Genomic DNA, 20,802 nt, shown 5'->3' with positions numbered 1-20,802 from the left:
CCCAATTAGCCAGACTTGCATCTTAAAACCAGTGATTAACGTTTTAGTGGATTAAGCATGCTAATTGATTAGTGTCCAGGCAGTGTGCCCTCAACTATTGGGAGCTCAAAAGGTGATGAATGGTGCCTCCCAACGCAGTCCCACCTTGGGCACTGCTGCCATCTAGTGGCAAGGCCTTCTTCCTGCAGTTGGGCTGCTTGGCTTACCTGGAAGAGCCACTGCAGGAGAGGCTGAGGGCAGTGGCAGGTGCCGTGGTACAGGGCGCCAAGGAAGCCGTCTTGGAGTAGCGCCATCTGGAGGGCAAATGGAGCGCTGGAGACAAAGAGGGGAAAGGGACGGAGTACTGAGGATCAATAGGGTTGTGAGCTTCCCCAACAACCATCACTCAAATCTCAACCCAGTCCCACAGGATAGGTAGGGCATCTTAGGAGATGGACGCAACGCAGGAAGCTGCCTTCTGCTGAGTCTGATCATGGGGCTGCCTAGCTCAGTACTGCCCACACTGACTGGCAGTGCCTCTCTGGGGTTTTCAGGCAGGAAACTTTTGCAGCTGCACCGGGAGACGCTGGGGGCTGCACTTGGGACCTCTGCATGCAAGGTGGATGCCTGCACCCCACGGCCCCTCCCCTGAAGCGCGGAGGCAGAAAGGAAACACAGAAGTGAACGAACTATGACAGCAGCTAAGAACCTCCACCTGCAGGGGCCGTATGCCTCTGTATTAGACCCTGAGGATGCATAGCAGGGCAAGACGTCACATTCACACTCCAGAAGCAGAGTACTGGGACTGCAGGGCCTGTGTTCTGATCCGACTCCACCCCGTGATGGAGGAAGCATCTGCAGCTAGACCAGAGAGGGCACAACTGAAAATGTTTCCAAATGGTTCTATATCTCGGCTCCCTAAATTGCAGAGGAAATTGTGGGGTTTTGACAGATGGAAAATTGGATGTCCTTTTTCTTTTTATTTCTTGTTTCTATTACAGTGGTACCTCGGCTTAAAGATGCTGCAGCTTATAGACTCCGCTAACCCAGAAATAGTACCTTGGGTTAAGAACTTTGCTTCAGGATGAGAACAGAAATCGTGCAGCGGCAGTGGCAGGCCCCATTAGCTAAAGTTTTATCTCAGGTTAAGAACAGTTTCAGCTTAAGAACGGACCTCCAGAACGAATTAAGTTCTTAACCCGAGGTACCACTGTATTTGCTTCTTTTTATCTTCTTTCTTCTGTTTTCTCTGCTCTCTTCTTTTATTTTCGTTTGGTGTTCTCTGCTCAGGGCCATTATTGGGATCCAAGCATCACACACAGGAAGGCAGCCCTGCCCTCCCCCCCCCCCCCCCCCGTGTGAGAGATGGGGAAGGAAATCCTGCCAGGGAGAGAAGCTGGGAGAAGAAAGGAAAGCTCCCAGGTGAGAAGAGCTAGGAGCGTCCAGCACTTTCTGTGAGGCAAGCATTTCAAGCAGTGCTATTTTTCTAGAAAAAGAGGAGCTGGAACTCACCCTGAACACTTCCCTCGTTCTCGTAGAACCTGAGAGGTGCCGGAACTGAGTTCCAGCAAGTTCCCACTGGGGAAAAAAGCCCTGGTTGCAAGCTACTTTTGAGACTCTGCGTTTTCTTTGCTTTTTTCTGTTTCAGTTTTTATTTAGATTAATTTATTTTATCTTATTGTATGATGAAAAAGCTTTTAAAAATCTTATTAAAAAGAAAAAGGAAGTATGGGGTTTCTGCTGGGAACAGGCAAACTCTTAGATTGGACTGTATTTGCAGACCCCACCTTCCCACTCTAAGAGGGTCTTGTGAATGAGCTGTCTCTGTGGCCAGAAAGGGGAACCTTTGGTCCTTGGGAGGCTGCAGGCTGCAGGCTGCACCCCCCCCCCCGCCGCCCAGCTGGCACCTCCCATGCTCAGGGATAAGGGGGCGTTGTAACCCACAGGTTCTCTCTTCTGCATGCTTTGTTCATTGATCAAAGGACACGGCTGCTCTTCAGAGAGGAGGAGTGAGGGGGACATAGCCTTCAGGAGAAGCCTTTCCCCCAGGCCTCCTTTTGACAAGGGGGGGGGCCTCGTGTGATTCTGTGCTAAGCTCTCCTGGGGCTCACAAATCCATCCGTCTAAATCAAGTTGGAGGTAAACAAAGAAAAAAAGCACCCCAGAAATGGAAAAAATCCCCAAGCCAGTCACTCCTTCAGAGCATTATTTCTAAACAACTCCTGTAAGTGAAAATAAAAGATGCAGGAAGAAGTCTTGTGCATTAAAGAGAAAACACAATTTAAAAGACACCCGGCGGCCCCCCTAAAAGCAGCTGTTTTTCAAATAAATCTTTCCAGAGCATTTGATGCCATACTTTTCTGGGACAAAATATATTTAAGCTGCTCAGAACATAATGATCCGTAGTGATGGTTCCCCCCCTGGGCCACGCAGGCTGTCATTCCGCTCCCTGACTGCGTCGAGGCAATTTGATGAATTTCTCCTCAGCAGGAATTGCTGCAAATTTGGAAACGAAAAGAGCTCCCGGTTCTGGCTTGCTAGGAAAAAAGAGTCTTTATTCTCTGAAACGCAGAGTTTGCATTCAGATTCACGCATGCAAAAGTGAAACGCAAACACATTTTTTTCTTTGTCGGATGGGTGGAGGAGAGGAAGGGTCCAGTGGAACTTTACTCCATGAAGAACAACTCATTTTGCCCCCAGAACCAAGGAATCAGGGGGCTCTAGGAATTGCAGCATAAAGTGAGTTGGCGCTGTCACAGGCACTAGCCAAGAGGCACCCTCCACAACTAGTCCCTCCACCCCCTGTTCCAAATATGCGGAATTTGGTTTCCAGAGCTTGCCCCAGAACAGAAAAGGGCACACATGTACTGAAAGAGGGGGGGCACTTTCAAAAGGGCTCTACTGTTCTTAAATGTTGAATCTGTTTTCCTCCAAACACAAAGCCAGCAAATTCTGCAGAGTATCAGTCACTTCAGGGTCATCCAGCTGCAACTCTTCTTTTAATTGCACAAAGGAAGATGAGCTGGTCTCCTTGTGCCCCACTTCCTGCCTGTCTGGAGGCCTCTCAATAGGCTGAGTGACTTGTCCGAAATTCCAGCTGCTGGGCTCGGGCTGCTCTGGCCTCCAATTCGCCTTGCCTGTCTCCCAGCCAGTCCAGCGTCAGCCCTTAGGGGAGCGAGGCTGGATCCTGACATAAAGGGGATTGATGAGCATGGAGTTACAAGGAAAGCACAGACTTGCCTCGTGTCGTTGGAATCCAAAGGGCCTTTGTCGGATAATGGAAAGGGCATTTAAATATAGGCCAGGTCAGAGGTTAATTGCGTGTGTGGAGCTGATGTAGGTATTAGATCAGCCTAGTCAGGACCACAGGCTCCAAAAGGCCAATTCTGCTCAAGGAGAATCCAAGAAGGAAAAGTGACTCGTGGGTGGGGGGGTGGTAGGGGTGGGGCTCATGAGACCCCAAATGTTGTGTGTGCGGGGTTGTTGTTGTTGTAGTAAAAGCGCTGAATATTACTTGATGAATTTCGGGGAAGTAAAATTGGGTGTGTGTGATCTGGGTTATGCAGTAAGGTATTAAATTTGGGGAAATAAATTAGGATGACTTTATCTAGAGATTCATGTGGGGGATATGAGTGCATTGAAGCAGATCTGATTTGGAGCGATCTGGGGTTGGGGTGGCAGATTAATTGGGGAATTCACCTAGGGTGATTTGATTGGGAAATTAGTTGGCTTGCTTTCTAGCCAAAGTTTCTAGCTTGCTTTCTAGCTAAAGTTACGTCTGTACCTATTAGGCGACATGTGCAAATATGTATCTAGGGGTCAGTGCCCTGAATCTCTTATGTACTCAGCAATGCCCCTACAGCCAGGAGAGCAACCTGGGGCCAAGGTAAGTGATGACCTGAGGTTACATATGTTTCAGGTTACATACACTTCAGGTTACAGACTCCGCTAACCCAGAAATAGTGCTTCAGGTTAAGAACATTGCTTCAGGATGAGAACAGAAATCATGCTCCGGCGGCGCGGCGGCAGCAGGAGGCCCCATTAGCTAAAGTGGTGCTTCAGGTTAAGAACAGTTTCAGGTTAAGAACGGACCTCCGGAACGAATTAAGTACTTAACCCGAGGTACCACTGTATAGGGATGCACACAGGGTGTGCCCAGGCACAACCTAATGTTTCAAAAAGATTTGGGGTTTGTGGCAAGGAGCATGTACTGGCAACTCGGCTCCCTTAGTTGCCACGACTTGTGGGGAGTGGCATGGGGACAGCAACAAAGGTGGAAGGGAGCGGGCGGGAAGCAGAGAGAGACACAGAAGAAGAAAAGGGTTCTACCTAGAATCATAGAATCATAGAGTTGGAAGAGACCACAAGGGCCATTGAGTCCAACCCCCTTCCAAGCAGGAAACACCACCAGAGCACTCCTGACATATGGTTGTCAAGCCTCTGCTTAAAGACCTCCAAAGAAGGAGACTCCACCACACTCCTTGGCAGCAAATTCCACTGTCGAACAGCTCTTACTGTCAGGAAGTTCTTCCTAATGTTTAGGTGGAATCTTCTTTCTTGTAGTTTGGAACCATTGCTCCGTGTCCGCTTCTCTGGAGCAGCAGAAAACAACCTTTCTCCCTCCTCTATGTGACATCCTTTTATATCTTTGAACATGGCTATCATATCACCCCTTAACCTCCTCTTCTCCAGGCTAAACATGCCCAGCTCCCTTAGCCGTTCCTCATAAGGCATCGTTTCCAGGCCTTTGACCATTTTGGTTGCCCTCCTCTGGACACGTTCCAGTTTGTCAGTGTCCTTCTTGAACTGTGGTGCCCAGAACTGGACACAGTACTCCAGGTGAGGTCTGACCAGGGCAGAATACAGTGGCACTATTACTTCCCTTGATCTAGATGCTATACTCCTATTGATGCAGCCCAGAATTGCATTGGCTTTTTTAGCTGCCGCATCACACTGTTGGCTCATGTCAAGTTTGTGGTCAACCAAGACTCCTAGATCCTTTTCACATGTACTGCTCTCAAGCCAGGTGTCACCCATCTTGTATTTGTGCCTCTAATTTTTTTTGCCCAAGTGCAATACTTTACATTTCTCCCTGTTAAAATTCATCTTGTTTGTTTTGGCCCAGTTCTCTAATCTGTCAAGGTCATTTTGAAGTGTGATCCTGTCCTCTGGGGTGTTAGGCACCCCTCCCAGTTTGGTGTCATCTGCAAATTTGATCAGGATGCCCTTGAGTCTGTCGGAATCAAGCCTTCAGTCAGAGGAATTGGCCACTCTCCAGGTGCCCGGCTTGGATTCCTTGTTGATCTCCCCCGTCTCGGCTCCCGGCAAGACAAGGCCAGATCTCTATCGGCCGATCCTTCTCAAACGTGAGAAGAACACAACCACTCCCTTGCCATCCCCAGGGAGGGGAGAGAGACAGACAGAAATGTATTTACATGCCTTTATTTCTGTCTTTCCAACAGTACAGAGAAAACGTGTCTGCACTCTCTTAACACCAACAGCAGAGAGAGAATAACTCCTCCCATGTACTTCCAGTACAGGGTCATGTGACACTGTGAGCTAACATCCGGTGCTCAGTGCACAGAATAGACTGTCCCTTGTTCCCACGGTACAGTCCCAAAACATCAACATCCTGTTTGGCTTTCCAGCCATCTGGAGCACTCAGCAGCATTGCTCCTTTTTCGTAACAGAGTCCATCATCCAAGTCGTTGATAAAGATGTTGAATAAGACCGGGCCCAAGACAGAACCCTGTGGCACCCCACTAGTCACTCTTCTCCAGGATGAAGAGGAACCCTTTGGGTTCGGTCAGTCAGCCAGTTACAAATCCACTCAGTGGTAGCATAGTCAAGACCGCATTTTACCAGCTTCTTTACAAGAATATCATGGGGCACCTTGTCAAATGCCTTGCTGAGATCAAGGTAGGCTACATCCACTGCGTTCCCTTCATCTACCAGGCTTGTAATTCTGTCAAAAAATGAGATCAGGTTAGTCTGACATGACTTATTTTTCAGAAATCCATGCTGACTATTGGTGATCACAGCATTCCTTTCTAGGTGCTCACAGACTGTTTGCTTAATGATCTGCTCCAGAATCTTCCCTGGTATTGATGTCAGACTGACTGGGCGGTAATTATTTGGGTCCTCTCTTTCCCCCTTTTTGAAAATAGGGACAACATTTGCCCTCCTCCAGTCTGCCGGGACTTCACCTGTTCTCCAGGAATTCTCAAAGATGACTGCCAGTGGTTCTGAGATCACATCTGCCAGTTCTTTTAATACTCTTGGATGCAGTTCATCTGGCCCTGGAGACTTGAATACATCTAAACTAGCCAAGTATTCTTGTGCTATCTCCTTAGTTATTCTGGGCTGTGTTTCCTCTGCTGAATCATTTGCTCCAAATTCTTTAGGTCGGGCATTGTTTTCTTTATCGGAGAAGACTGAGGCAAAGAAGGCATTGAGGAGTTCAGCCCTTTCTGTGTCCCCTGTTTGCATTTCACCATCTTCTCCTCTGAGTGACCCCACTGTTTCTTTGTTCTTCCTTTTGCTACGAACATACCCATAAAAGCCTTTTTTGTTGCTTTTAACCTCTCTAGCAAGCCTGAGTTCATTCTGTGCTTTAGCTTTTCCGACTTTGTGTCTACACGTGCTGGCTATTTGTTTGAATTCCTCTTTGGTGGTTTCCCCCCTTTTCCATTTTTTGTACACATCCTTTTTGAATCTTAACTCAGTTAAAAGTTCTTTAGATAGCCACCCTGGCTTCTTTAGGCACCTTCCATGTTTCCGTCTCATTGGTATTGCCTGAAGTTGTGCTTTTACTATCTCCCTCTTAACAAACTCCCAGCCATCATGAACTCCCTTTCCTTTTAGTATTACTGTCCATGGGATCTCACCCAGCACTTCCCTAAGTTTTATGAAGTCGGCTTTCTTAAAGTCAAGAAATTGAGTCCTAGTATGCTTGGCTGCTCCTTTCCGCTGTATAGTAAACTTCAGAAGAGCATGATCACTCGCGCCTAATGATCCTTCCACTTCTACCCCACTAACCAGGTCATCAACATTGGTTAGGACCAGATCTAAAATGGCTGTTCCTCTTGTTGCTTCTCCCACTTTCTGGACAATGAAGTTGTCTGCAAGGCCAGTGAGGAATCTGTTTGACCTTATGCTCTTGGCTGAGTTTGACATCCAACAAATATCCGGGTAATTGAAGTCCCCCATTACTACTATCTCCCTTCCTTTTGCATGCTTGGCCATCTGTTCCAGGAAGGCATCATCTATGTCCTCCGTTTGGCTTGGGGATCTATAGTAAACTCCCACAATGAGGTCACTGTTATTCTTCTCTCCCTTAATTTTGACCCAAATGCTCTCACTTTGGCTTTGAGGTTCTAAATCTTGGATCTCTTCACAGGTATACACATCCCTGACATATAACGCCACTCCTCCTCCTTTCTTGTCTGGTCTGTTTCTCTGAAATAGATTGTATCCCTCCATTATTACATTCCAATCGTGGGACTTATCCCACCAGGTTTCAGTGATGCCTATTATGTCATATTTAGTTTGCTGTACCAAGAGCTCAAGCTCATCTTGTTTATTTCCCATGCTTTGCGCATTAGTGTACAGACATTGAAGTCCATTAATCATTCCCCCGTGTCTCTTATTTAAGGATTTTTTCCTCCCACCACTAGGTCTGCGTGCTGTTTGCTCCATTCGGTCTATGACATTTGGGTGATCATCTTCATCAATTGATAGACTCCTACCTTCAGGAGCACTGTCTCCCTCCCCCACATTAGTCAGTTTAAAGCCCTCCTGATGAGGTTTCTGAGATTTTTTGCAAAAACATTCCTCCCAACCGTTGTGAGGTGCAGCCCATCGCTTGCCAGAAGTCCATCTTCAAGAAACTGCATTCCGTGATCTAAGAATCCAAACCATTCCTGTTTGCACCATTTGTGAAGCCAGTTGTTCACTTCCACTATTTTTCCCTCTCTCCCTGGGCCACGTCGTTCAACTGGGAGGACAGATGAGATGACAATTTGTGCATTTAATTGCTTCAATTTCCTGCCCAGAGCCTCGTAATCTCTTTTGATCTTCTGGAGGCTATTGCTTGCAGTGTCATTGGTTCCCACATGAACCAAGAGGAAGGGGTATTTGTCAGTGGGTTTTATGATTCCTTGCAGTCGTTCAGTTACATCTTGGATCTTAGCCCCTGTGTCTGTCTCTGGAAGCAGTGGTAAGGGAGGAGGCCGCTTGCAGAGTGGCTGGGGAAACCCAGCCAGATGGGCAGAGTAGAAATAATAAATTTTTGTTGTTGTTGGCACAGACAGAAGCTGCAGATCCATTCCAGCCTTTTTCTTCTGCCTGTGTCTGTCTCATGGCTCTGTCTCCACCTGAGCTCTGTTTGCCACCTTTTGTGGTGAGATATTTGTGGGGGTGAGAGGCTGCTTTTATGGTATGCAAGCAAGGAGGAGGAGAAGCCCCCCCCCCGCCCTTGGCCCTCCAGATCTACCTGCCCCTGGTCAGCTTGGCACAGCTCCTTTTCTCTGCAGGAAAAATTCTGTTTTGACTTCTTGACTGCTCCTGTTGTAGACGTTTTGTTAGCTTTTTGCCCCTTTACCTCTTCCTTGTCCTTCTTTGTTTGTCTTGCAATTTCCCCCCATTCTCTCCTTTGTTGAACTAAATAAATTCCTTGGGTGCACATGCTAATGAAATGTGCTGTGCAAGCCTGTGTAAATGACAGAGTGGGTGTCGGGACTTGAGGGGTGTCAGGAGGGCATTTCCATGCAGAAACGTCCTAGTCCAGGGCACACAACCCAAATGATACTAGAAAGGGAAAGACGGCCGCCGTTGTAACAATGCGGCTTGTTTGCATGTTGGGTGCTCAGTCACTGCCAGAGCTGAGTGTCCAGTGGGAGCCAGGAACCAGAGCAGGCCAATGTCTCCATTTCAGTTTCTTGTTTTTCCAATCCTAACTTCAGTTTTCCACATTTTTGCACTTTCCTCAAGAAAATCCACCAGCATTTTAGTGCAAATTTCTCCTAACATATGCATTTCTGCAAGCAATTATTCTATCATAATTCATTTTGCATACTATTGTCACTAAGAGATGCATTTCAATGTACACTTCCCCTAACATGTGTAGTTTGGCATACACTGTTTGATTGGAGAAGTGCGTCACAAAATTCGGAGAAGCATTAATTTTGAAGGATCGCTAAGCTTCAGTTCTGTACTGATTGGGGAAGGATGAATTACATAGGTTTGCCTTTATCACCCTTTCTAGTTGTGGGCTTCACTTCCCAAAATGCCTCTTTGACCTGTAGCCACATAGGGCACCTGCGCAAAGAACCGTGAGCTCCTGGTTGTAGCCCTGGCAGCTCCTGGCAGAAGTGCTGAGGAACTGCATTGTGGGCAGAGCGTTTATAAAAGTTAGGCAGCACCATCTGACTTATTTTGTTGGTCTGATGCAAAGCTGTTATGTACTGAGTTGAATAGGATCCAAACTGCAGCAGTCTGATTGGTCCTAGAACAATAGGATCCAAAATGCAGCAGTCTGATTGGTCCTAGAACAATAGGATTCAGAATGCAGCAGTCTGATTGGTCCTAGAACAATGCAGCAGTATGATTGGTTGGCAGGAACCACCCAATCATGCTCCAGATAGAAGTGAATCCACAACCTGATTGGCTTACAGTAGAATTCCGGAATTAGCCAAACATGTGCAGCCCATTGTGTAAATAATGTATATAAAGAGGGGACATTCATTCATTCGTCCTCACCACTATGAGCTGAATAAAGAGCATGAAATCACTTTGCGACTCTGAGTATATTTCAAAAGCTTTCCTAATTTTTCATGTTGGTGACACAGTCTTAAGACATGCATTATTTCGCGACACAGCAAATCAGTTTTACTAGCAAACCAGAGTTCAAACTAACCCCTTTGCAACCCTGGCAGGAGCACGGGGAGCTTTTGCGCAACACACCTACACACTACAGCCGACACATTAACATGTCTCAACACACAGTTTGGAAAGCGGTGACTGTTTGGCTGGAGCCTGGCAGTGACAGACAAGCTCAGTCTCTGTCCAAGTTCTCTCAGATGCTGCTGAAGCTCCTACGTGGTAAGAGACAGATTATCACTGGAAGAAGGGAACGTGAACTGGAAATGCCACTGAGGATGGTCCAAAAAGTACAGCAATCTAGCCTACAACCTGGCAGCCACATCCACACTCAACCTAATTTTATGCTGCCCCCAAGACCTTCTGAAACTGCCCTGTTCTTGCATCCTATCACAGTTCCTTCCTTCCTGTAAATTTTCTCCTTACTCCTTGGCTTATTTTCTTTTTAAAATCTTCTTTTTTTACCTCTTCCTATGTAATTTTAGAATGATTGGCAGTATTTTATTTGATAAAAATAAATCAGCGTGTTGCGTTTTCTTTCTTTCTTTTTACCTCTTTCTGGGTTGCATGACGAGAAAAAGAAATTTCTCCCCAGCTGTCTGAGAACAAATTGGTAGGCTTCCGACATATATATGTGTGGGTGTGTACAGCTCAGTGAAGCCATAAGGGAATTACCTTCACTTGTTTTCCAGCACTGGAGCTATTTTGTTCTGTTGTATCAAAAAATACAAATATGAAAAAATCCTCTGTATACTCAAGTGTGACCCCATCAAACCCCGTGGGGTTTACTGCCGGGTAGACCTTTAATCTGAGAAAGACACAGTGAACACTGAAGTGAGACAATCTTTATTCTGGATTAGTTAATCCAGAACACCTTGGTCTGCTGCCACAGCAACTGTCCCTTGCAGAAAAACAACAGCACAGGCTTATATGAATGAGCACATGTGAAACTGACACGGATGGATCCGTCCATCTCTTGGCTCAATCTTCATCGCATGCAGAGACAATATGCTTGTGCCTTTGATTGCACAGGAGCTTTGAGACAGGATGGCACAGGTTTTTCTGCAGTGCCCATGTGACGCCATTGGGTTCAATGTGGCAGCCCGTAGTTTCCCCCTCATATAATCCAGATTTATCCTTTCTACAGAAAATTAAGAACGCCTGCTGGCAACACTGAGCCCCACCTGGAAGCACACTATGGGCAGGCTGGACTGCAACCAGAGTGCTTCCTTTCACTCTACATGCATGTTTCACGCATGTGCCTTGCCCATGTGCTCATTTGTATGGGAATATGTGCAGCACAAACTCGTGAATATTCTAGCAGAGCTGCAAAAGTAGGTTACCTGTAACGCACAGCATCCCTATGATAAATGGCAATTGAGAGGGCCCCCCCCCAGAGCACAGTGGAGCCTGCGCCAGAATAACAATGAAGTGACTGCTTTGCTCAGCTCCAACCAAGCAGGGTGGTGGCGGGGGGGGGGGAGGGAAACCGCTGCACTGAACGAGATTCTGACAGTAATTAGCCCGCATTGGCTCTGCTAATTGGAGGAGCTGCACGGCACTGTTGGAAGCGGAATTGCAAGGATGTCAGACAAGAGGGGAGTTGTGCGGTTGACAGAGGGAGGGCAGGAGGGATGCACACCCTGAATCAGGAACATCCGCTGACAGGCACGAATGTCATTTCTACCCACCAAGACAGGCAAAGGAAATGCCAGCCACTTCCCTGGGCAAAACCTCCATGGAAGGAATCAGGTCCCAGCTGCACTACGCATTTAAAGAGGCATCCTGCCACATTCAGCAGTTGTGGGTTTCCCCAGAGACGCCTGGGAAGTGTAGTTGTTAAAGGTGCTGAGAGGTGTTGGGAGACAGCTTCTCCCTTCACAGAGCTACGTTTTTCAGAGTGGTTTGTCAATCAATCCTTCTTTGCAGAGAACGATGGGAACTGAACTGAACGATGGGAACTGTGTGCTCCAATAGTGGCTGGCCACTGTCAGAGGCAAAACACCAGGCTAGCCAGTTCTTTGATTTGAACAGTTCTTGTTGCATTAATAGACCAAGCTAAACTGACAGTACATTAAGTCTGCTTCTGCCATTTTCCTGTCTCAATTGTCTGAAAAGGTTCTTTACAACTCCAGAAACAAGACTATTTGGTATGTGAATCACCGCCACACTGTCATGGAAACCCACGGACTTGCAATTTCATATGCCCATGGCCCCTGCAGAACACAGTTGCACAGCAGTGTTACTGAAGAGGCAAGGTGCTTTTTAAAAGTTGGTTGCCTCTTCTGCATATGGTGAAAACTTTAAAGAGCAAAATAAACTCTTAGCATTTTCTTCTGTTTCCACCAGGGCCTTGGGGGCTACCTAAAAGAAGACCAGGTTTTAAGGGGGGCCACACCACAGCTGGAGAGATTCAGTTCCTCCACTGAAGGAAGAAGGAAAGAAAAACTTTCCATCTTTGCAAACTGAAAGTATGAATCTGCGTTCTTGGTGGAGGCCACTCGGATTCCCACTTCTGCCCAATTCTTCACTGCTTCCAAATTTCACCAAGGCTTAATGTGTTCACCAGGATCCAGGCCTCACTGCTGCCCCAGCAAAGCAGAAGGCCATTAGTTATTCATTCTGATGCTGAAATAATATGCTGGCTGGCGACACAGAGGCAAGAGAAGCAGAAGCAAACCTGAGCTGTTTTGAAGCCAATTATCACGATGGCCGCAGGACCCCCATTTCCAGCAACAGAGAAAGCAGCATTGACCTGGGAAGATCATCTGTGTCCACATCGTTCAAATCACTCACTCGAGCGAGTAAAATGCTCAGCAAGTGGCAGGCAGGCAAGCAGGCAGGCAGGCAGGCAGGCAGGCGGGGGGACAGGAGGCTTCTTCTGGAAGAGACGAGAGCAACTTCTGCCCCACGGGAGGCTGCGAAAGATGAGGGGTCAGGCCATGTGATCAGTAAGAGGCAGTGTTCCTCAGCGGAGAGATGTTTCAGTCAAGGAAGTTCCAGGCTCATGCCCCCAAGATCCACAGGTGATCTTCCTCCAGCTTCTACTTCCACAATAAGCATGGCAGGATCTGTGGGGACGCTCACTCTTGAGGAGGGGCGAAGGTCTGAGCAAAGGAAGGGTGGGCATTTCTGGTTCCCAAGGCAAGGCATCTTTGGGGGAGGTCATCGTGTGGATTCAGGACCATGGCTAGTGCTCCTGCAACTGAGGCCTTACCTCCATGTCTCAGCAAGGTCCTGCAGCCATAGGCTGAGCTTTATAGCAAAGCTAGGGAGTCGCTTACTGAAGGACCAGCCCTGCTGCCTCCTGATCAGCCACAGGACCAGCACTGACATTGGCTCCTTGGGGGTAATGGGGTTCCCAGCTGCGAGGATCTTTCCAAAGGGCTCTCTTGGTCCCCCAAGGAGTCTGTGTGTCTCTTTGGGGGGGCTGGGGGAACGGAGGCAGGCTCTGATGTCCGTAGACCGACACGGGGGGAGGGCCAGGTAATGAATCCATCTCCTCTTTGGAGTGGAGTGACTAGAGGACTCTATCTCCTCTTTGGAGTGCAGTGACTAGAGGACTCTAACTCCAAGGAGTCCTGGATCAAGGCCATGGCGAAATCTCCAGTACCATACCAATGTATACTGCTCCTCAGAGGTGGATTTAGAAATAGAATCCCCTGCATTTTGCAAGAGTGGACTAAGGGACTGGCCTAGTTCTCACTGAGGTGATCAACTTGTGCCTGAGTTACACCATTTCAGACTGCAGGCAGAAGGATAATATGATGGAAGCCACACGGAGAGCCAGTGTGGTGTAGTGGTTAAGAGTGGTAGTCTTGTAATCTGGGGAACTGGGTTCGTGTCTCCGCTCCTCTACATGCAGCTGCTGGGTGACCCTGGGCTAGTCACACTTCTCTGACGTCTCTCAGCCACACTCACCCCACAGAGTGTTTGTTGTGGGGGAGGAAGGGAAAGGAGATTGTTAGCCGCTTTGATACTCCTTCGGACAGTGATAAAGCTGGATATCAAATCCAAACTCTTCTCTTCTTCTTCTCCTTCTCTATGGGGAGGGGTGGGTGGGAATCCCTGCACATAGAAAGCTAGCGTGTCAAAGAGAAGTCTAGGCAGGATCTCTTCTCCCTGGCATTCAGCTATTCACTGACCTTCAGGCTGAAATGGTACAGACCAGGGACAGGTTTGACCCTCTCAGTGAACACCAGACCTACATCAACCGGCCTCCTGCACCCTCTGGCCTGAAGCCGTGACTTCCTTGAGGCCCACAATATATTCTTTACCTTGCAGTTGAACAGAGAACTCACCCAAAGAAATATCTTTCTAGCTGATTCTGCGGTTTCAGCCGAACAGTGTCAAGGGTCAAAGCCGTCCTCAGGTAGGGAGGCAACACGAAGATGCCTTCGCCGGGATGAACAGCTGGGATTGTGGCCTGGCTGACAAGGAACTGCTCCAGGAGGAACCTGGGAAGAGGAGGAAAACCAGCCTTTTAGAAACAGCTGCAAGAAGGAAATAATTACACTGGCTTTCAAATGGGAAACTGTGAGGCAGGAACATAGGAAGCTGGCTTGTGCTGACTCAGATCCTGGAGGAGAGAGCTAACGGCGGCTCCCAGCCATGATGACTCGGCTCCCAAATACCACTTGCTGGAAACCATGAGAGGGGAGAGGGCTGCTCTTGGGCTCAGGCTCTGCTCCCTGGTTTCCCACAGGCACCTGGTTGGCCACTGTCAGAACAGGATGCTGGGCTAGAGGGGCCATGGGCCTGATCCTGCAGGCTCTTCTTAGGCTCTTATGTCCCTTGAGCACAGCACTCTATGGTGGTAGCAGGTCTCCAGGGTTTCAGGCTTTCCCAGGGACCCCTTCCCAGCTGCGGCTGGAGATGCAGGGATCTGGGGTGTCTGTATGCTCATCAGGTGCTCTGCCACTGAGCTCCAAGGCACAGGGTCACGGATACAGGACGCCTCTCCTCAGCTGCACAGAGGCATAGGAAGGGGGTGGCGGTGGGGCAGGCCGCCCCGGGTGTCAACCCTGAGGGGGGGGGTGACAAAATTATCAACAATTACCGCCCTCCCCTCCAAGAGGTGGGCAGGGTTTGCAACCCAGGTCCCGGACGCCACCCTCCTTGCCTTGGGGTCTTCGCCCTGCCCCCAACCAGCTGGCCAATTGGCTGCAGGCTGCAGGCTGGGTGAAGGAAAGGAAAGGGCCGGTGCTGCTCAGCCCAGTCTCATTTTGTTTCCCTCCAGACTGAGGGCCTGCCGAGGCCGAGGACACTGCCTGTCCCGCGCGCCCCCTTTGGGCCCCGATCCCCCTCCGAGAAGCCCCTGCTGCCTCCGAAAGTGGAGCACGCGGGACAATGGCACCAGCCCCATTTTGCCCACACGTGGCACTGGGAGGAGCAGCACAGCGCAGCCCTGGGTGCTCGGCAGGCTGGCCTCCCCTTTGCCCCCAGTCTCCCCTCCCTGTAGGTAGCATTTATTATTCCAAAAATGAAACCTTCATCCGGTTGTAAAAATTAAGATTATACCAGCAAGAATGAGTCTTTCTGTTAAAAAAAAAGTGATTTAAATCGAGTCTTACTGACTAGTAATTTAAATTGTGGTTTAAACTGTGATTTAAATCAAATCCACCCTGCTCACCCAGCTTTGGAAATGTAGCACAAAGGGCTGTGTTGTGCTTTGGCCTACCCTGTGATAGTCAATAAACCTGACAAAAGGGAGATTTGTTGGTGGTTTGTCTTGTCCAGCCTCCTAGTGTTCAGCCTATTCTGGAGCAGGTTACACCACCCTGGCCTAAAGGGATCAGGTTTGTAATCTGAGAGTGCTCTTGGATCTGGCATTGTCACTGGAGGACCAAGTGGCCTCCATGATTAACAGCATTAAAAAACAAAACAAAAGAACCCAGTTTATGCAAAGAAATCAACTGCAACTCTTATCTGGACAGAGATAGTCCCCAACCCTTGCCTCTGCCAGAAACCCCAAAAGAGTCCATTGATTTAATTTCCTCCCCCTTCAATTATGTGTTTTCAAGAGACGTGGGAATACATTTTTTATGAGTAGCAAAGATGTGCCTCTCTAATACAACAGCCTACACTTAATAAAAAGTGTTTCCCTCCCAACTTCCTTATCCCTCCTTCTTGGCTTGGGTTCTGCCGGCTTCTTAAAGAGACAGCCAATGGCAACACAGAGAGTGCAGTTAGGATGAGTGAAAGTTAGGTTTCAGGGTTTTGCAAAGTGCACACTGAGAAATGTAAGGCTGGGGTGGGTTTTGGAAATGCATCTTTCAGGCAGGTGTGCTCTTCAGATAAGAGCCACAATAGGCTGCAGCATCCCTGCCCTGAGTTTTCTGCTGCACACTACATGCAAGGGGACTTGGTTCCATTTTACAGCCATTGCCAATGAGGCTTGGCTGGAGCTCACTCTAGGAGACTATGGCTAAACAAAAGTATGGTCCAGTAGTGCTTAGAGTGAAGGGCCAGGACCTGGTCGAGAGACCAGAATTCAAATCCCCATTCAGCCAAGAAATTTACTGGGTGACCTTGGGCAGGCCGCTCCATCTCAGTCTGAGCTGCCTCACAAGGTTGATGTTGTAAGGATAAAATGCTCAGTCAAGAGTTATCTTAGGTCCACTGTGAGCCAAGCTCGGCTCTCTGGCTTATCCATCTTGTCAGTTGAAAACCAAGTAGCGAAAGGAACTGATTTTGACGATGCAATTTCAAAATTTGCAGAGAACAAAGTTAGGGGGAAATGGTTTTAAGTGCTTATGCTCACCATGTTAAGTAAACAAACCAGAAAATAACACTTGCAACTGTAAGTTCAATGGGGGGGGGGGGACACAAGAAATTTTCTGCACCGGGTACCACTTGCTACGCCACTGCATCTGCCTTGCCCTGCACATCCTTAAAAGAAGAGCAGGATGGTGGCCATGAATGTTTAAGCAACTCAAAAAGATCAAAGGCTGCAAATTCTAGTTTGGGGGGGTCCTTTTGGGTACGGAAACATCAGAAGAGGCTTAGTGCAGTCAGGCCATTGGTCCATCAAGCGCAGCTTTTCAACACTGCCTGGCAGCAGCTCTCCTGGGTTTCAGACAGGAAACCATTCCCAGCCTTACCTGGAGATGCCAGGAATTCAACCTGCAACCTTCTGCATGTCAGGCAGATGCTCTGCTGCTGAGGAACAACAGATTTTTTTCCAAGCAAGTGTAGCAAGGCTTAAAAGCACTAGGCAAAGGAATTATATGATACAGCTAAAAAGACCAACCAATTTTGCTCGGGTTCGCTTTCCCGTTAGCCTAAAGTGCTGACCAGCATTTCTCTGGCTGGAATTCTGGAGAAAGTGAGGAAGATTAACAGCAAACCACTGGATTGATTTCTCCTTTAATCTCTGGTCCCAGCAGGGCTCCTGAACTGATGAGTTTTGAAGCAACACTCACAAGAGAAGTAGGACAATGACTGCATGCAGAAAACCACTCCACTGACAGGTTGCGATTGCGGATCTGTGCCGGTGCAATAAACTACCAGATACAGGGGGCCTCGCCTGGAAGGAGAACTGTGGCTCTAAGCGAGGGACCCTGCGGCCTTCCCTCTCCAATCCTGTGCAGAGCCAAAACAGAGGCGGCGGCGAAGAAGGTTTGGTGGAGGGGAGAGCATGGGGCCAGCCCCACCATTAAGCACCATTAAACCTCTCTCCCAGGACTCTTCCATTCCCATGGGGAGGTCCAGTCGCAGATCTTCCACGTCATGTCAAGTCTGGCTCTTGGGCACCAAAATAAAGTCTTGGGTGTCCAAGCAAATGGTCAGAGGAATGGATGGATGGAGCAGGTGTTAGAACTGGGAAGACGCAGCTTGACATGAGTGGAGCTCATATGTTTCCTATTCAGCAACCTGGCAGTTGAACAGACTTCAAGGAGCCCTCAAAAACAGCTTCAGAACACATTGCGGTGGTCTAACATGGATAAGGATGGACAATTGCGCTCAGTTATCCTTGTCTATCCTGGCCCAGATGAGGGATAAAGGAAGAAGGCTCCTGATTTCATCTCTGTCTTGGGGCACGAGGCACAAATGGGCTTGTCCGTCTCATGATCAGCACTGTCCCCTGTTCCCATGACACGACTCCAGGGATGGGGAGGGGGGAAGGAAGGGAACACCCCACTTTCAAAGTGGTGAAGCAGCTGCCTCTGAACTTTCCACAGTTATGCTTTGTGGGTGGAAATTTGGGTGCAACTCAGCTTGCAGAAACAGGGTTGCATGAGGTTAAAACCAGATAGAGCAAGAGGCCTCCAGATTCCCAGGCTACTCCTATACCTTCTGCCTCTGTGCTGACCTCCCTATCTTTTAAAATTTAGATGGATATGTCTTAGGAGGCATCCTGTTTGCAACTTCCACTTCCTGACACCTCTCTCGGACCTCAAGATGAGAGGCCATCCTGGATCTATCCTCTGAGAACAGAAGCAGCAAAGCATGGCTGACTTTCACTTCTCTAGATCAGTTGTCTTGGCTACAACTGGGAACTTTTCTATGCAGGTCTTTTACTTCTTACGATAAACAACTATTGTTTCCCTATGATTGCGACAGGTAAAGTCACCTTCCTAGCAAAATTCACAAAGCACAGTCTGTGTGCCCAAGTTCCGTAGCACCCCCATTCATCCCCCCTCGAAAGTCCTCTGCAGTGGGAAACACTAAACCCACTCAGTGCTGGCAGCCTCTGCCCTTGCCCCCCCCCCCGCCTTCATGGAGAAAAACTCTGGAGCTCAACTCTGCAGGCCCTTTGCGGGGCCTAATCCCCAGCAAGCGCTCCTGCTGCACTGACCTCTAGCAGCAAGCCACCTCCACATTGTTGCTTAGTCGTCTTAGTCGTGTTCATGCAAAAGGAAGGGAGATAGTAGTAATGGGGGACTTCAATTACCCGGATATTTGTTGGATGTCAAACTCAGCCAAGAGCATAAGGTCAAACAGATTCCTCACTGGCCTTGCAGACAACTTCATTGTCCAGAAAGTGGGAGAAGCAACAAGAGGAACAGCCATTTTAGATCTGGTCCTAACCAATGTTGATGACCTGGTTAGTGGGGTAGAAGTGGAAGGATCATTAGGCGCGAGTGATCATGCTCTTCTGAAGTTTACTATACAGCGGAAAGGAGCAGCCAAGCATACTAGGACTCAATTTCTTGACTTTAAGAAAGCCGACTTCATAAAACTTAGGGAAGTGCTGGGTGAGATCCCATGGACAGTAATACTAAAAGGAAAGGGAGTTCATGATGGCTGGGAGTTTGTTAAGAGGGAGATAGTAAAAGCACAACTTCAGGCAATACCAATGAGACGGAAACATGGAAGGTGCCTAAAGAAGCCAGGGTGGCTATCTAAAGAACTTTTAACTGAGTTAAGATTCAAAAAGGATGTGTACAAAAAATGGAAAAGGGGGGAAACCACCAAAGAGGAATTCAAACAAATAGCCAGCACGTGTAGACACAAAGTCAGAAAAGCTAAAGCACAGAATGAACTCAGGCTTGCTAGAGAGGTTAAAAGCAACAAAAAAGGCTTTTATGGGTATGTTCGTAGCAAAAGGAAGAACAAAGAAACAGTGGGGTCACTCAGAGGAGAAGATGGTGAAATGCAAACAGGGGACACAGAAAGGGCTGAACTCCTCAATGCCTTCTTTGCCTCAGTCTTCTCCGATAAAGAAAACAATGCCCGACCTGAAGAATTTGGAGCAAATGATTCAGCAGAGGAAACACAGCCCAGAATAACTAAGGAGATAGCACAAGAATACTTGGCTAGTTTAGATGTATTCAAGTCTCCAGGGCCAGATGAACTGCATCCAAGAGTATTAAAAGAACTGGCAGATGTGATCTCAGAACCACTGGCAGTCATCTTTGAGAATTCCTGGAGAACAGGCGAAGTCCCGGCAGACTGGAGGAGGGCAAATGTTGTCCCTATTTTCAAAAAGGGGGAAAGAGAGGACCCAAATAATTACCGCCCAGTCAGTCTGACATCAATACCAGGGAAGATTCTGGAGCAGATCATTAAGCAAACAGTCTGTGAGCACCTAGAAAGGAATGCTGTGATCACCAATAGTCAGCATGGATTTCTGAAAAATAAGTCATGTCAGACTAACCTGATCTCATTTTTTGACAGAATTACAAGCCTGGTAGATGAAGGGAACGCAGTGGATGTAGCCTACCTTGATTTCAGCAAGGCATTTGACAAGGTGCCCCATGATATTCTTGTAAAGAAGCTGGTAAAATGCGGTCTTGACTATGCTACCACTCAGTGGATTTGTAACTGGCTGACTGACCGAACCCAAAGGGTGCTCATCAATGGTTCCTCTTCATCCTGGAGAAGAGTGACTAGTGGGGTGCCACAGGGTTCTGTCTTGGGCCCGGTCTTATTCAACATCTTTATCAACAACTTGGATGATGGACTCAAGGGCATCCTGATCAAATTTGCAGATGACACCAAACTGGGAGGGTTGGCTAACACCCCAGAGGACAGGATCACACTTCAAAATGACCTTGACAGATTAGAGAACTGGGCCAAAACAAACAAGATGAATTTTAACAGGGAGAAATGTAAAGTATTGCACTTGGGCAAAAAAAATGAGAGGCACAAATACAAGATGGGTGACACCTGGCTTGAGAGCAGTACATGTGAAAAGGATCTAGGAGTCTTGGTTGACCACAAACTTGACATGAGCCAACAGTGTGATGCGGCAGCTAAAAAAGCCAATGCAATTCTGGGCTGCATCAATAGGAGTATAGCATCTAGATCAAGGGAAGTAATAGTGCCACTGTATTCTGCTCTGGTCAGACCTCACCTGGAGTACTGTGTCCAGTTCTGGGCACCACAGTTCAAGAAGGACACTGACAAACTGGAACGTGTCCAGAGGAGGGCAACCAAAATGGTCAAAGGCCTGGAAACGATGCCTTATGAGGAACGGCTAAGGGAGCTGGGCATGTT

The 20,802-nt window shown here is 48.1% G+C and overlaps 1 protein-coding gene across 7 annotated transcripts in view; it reads right to left on the bottom strand.

Moving 5' to 3' along the window:
• Positions 1–20,802, bottom strand: part of FAM178B (family with sequence similarity 178 member B) — a 175,894-nt gene that overhangs the window by 133,773 nt on the left and 21,319 nt on the right. For all 7 annotated transcript variants that reach the window (XR_014551799.1, XM_083629332.1, XM_083629333.1 and 4 more), the window contains 2 exons: positions 14,160–14,315; positions 207–312 (listed from right to left, as the gene is read on the bottom strand). Coding sequence is in view for 6 of the 7 variants with exons in the window: in XM_083629332.1 (XP_083485458.1) it covers positions 207–312; positions 14,160–14,315 (262 nt within the window). In the remaining variant the exon portion in view is untranslated. The remainder of the gene's footprint in view (positions 1–206; positions 313–14,159; positions 14,316–20,802) is intronic.

The sequence above is a fragment of the Podarcis filfolensis genome, assembly GCF_964270895.1.
Source record: "Podarcis filfolensis genome assembly, chromosome: 8".
Classification (NCBI taxonomy): domain Eukaryota; kingdom Metazoa; phylum Chordata; class Lepidosauria; order Squamata; family Lacertidae; genus Podarcis; species Podarcis filfolensis.
Note: the sequence above shows the minus strand (reverse complement) of the source record. Positions and strands in the feature narration are given on the sequence as shown.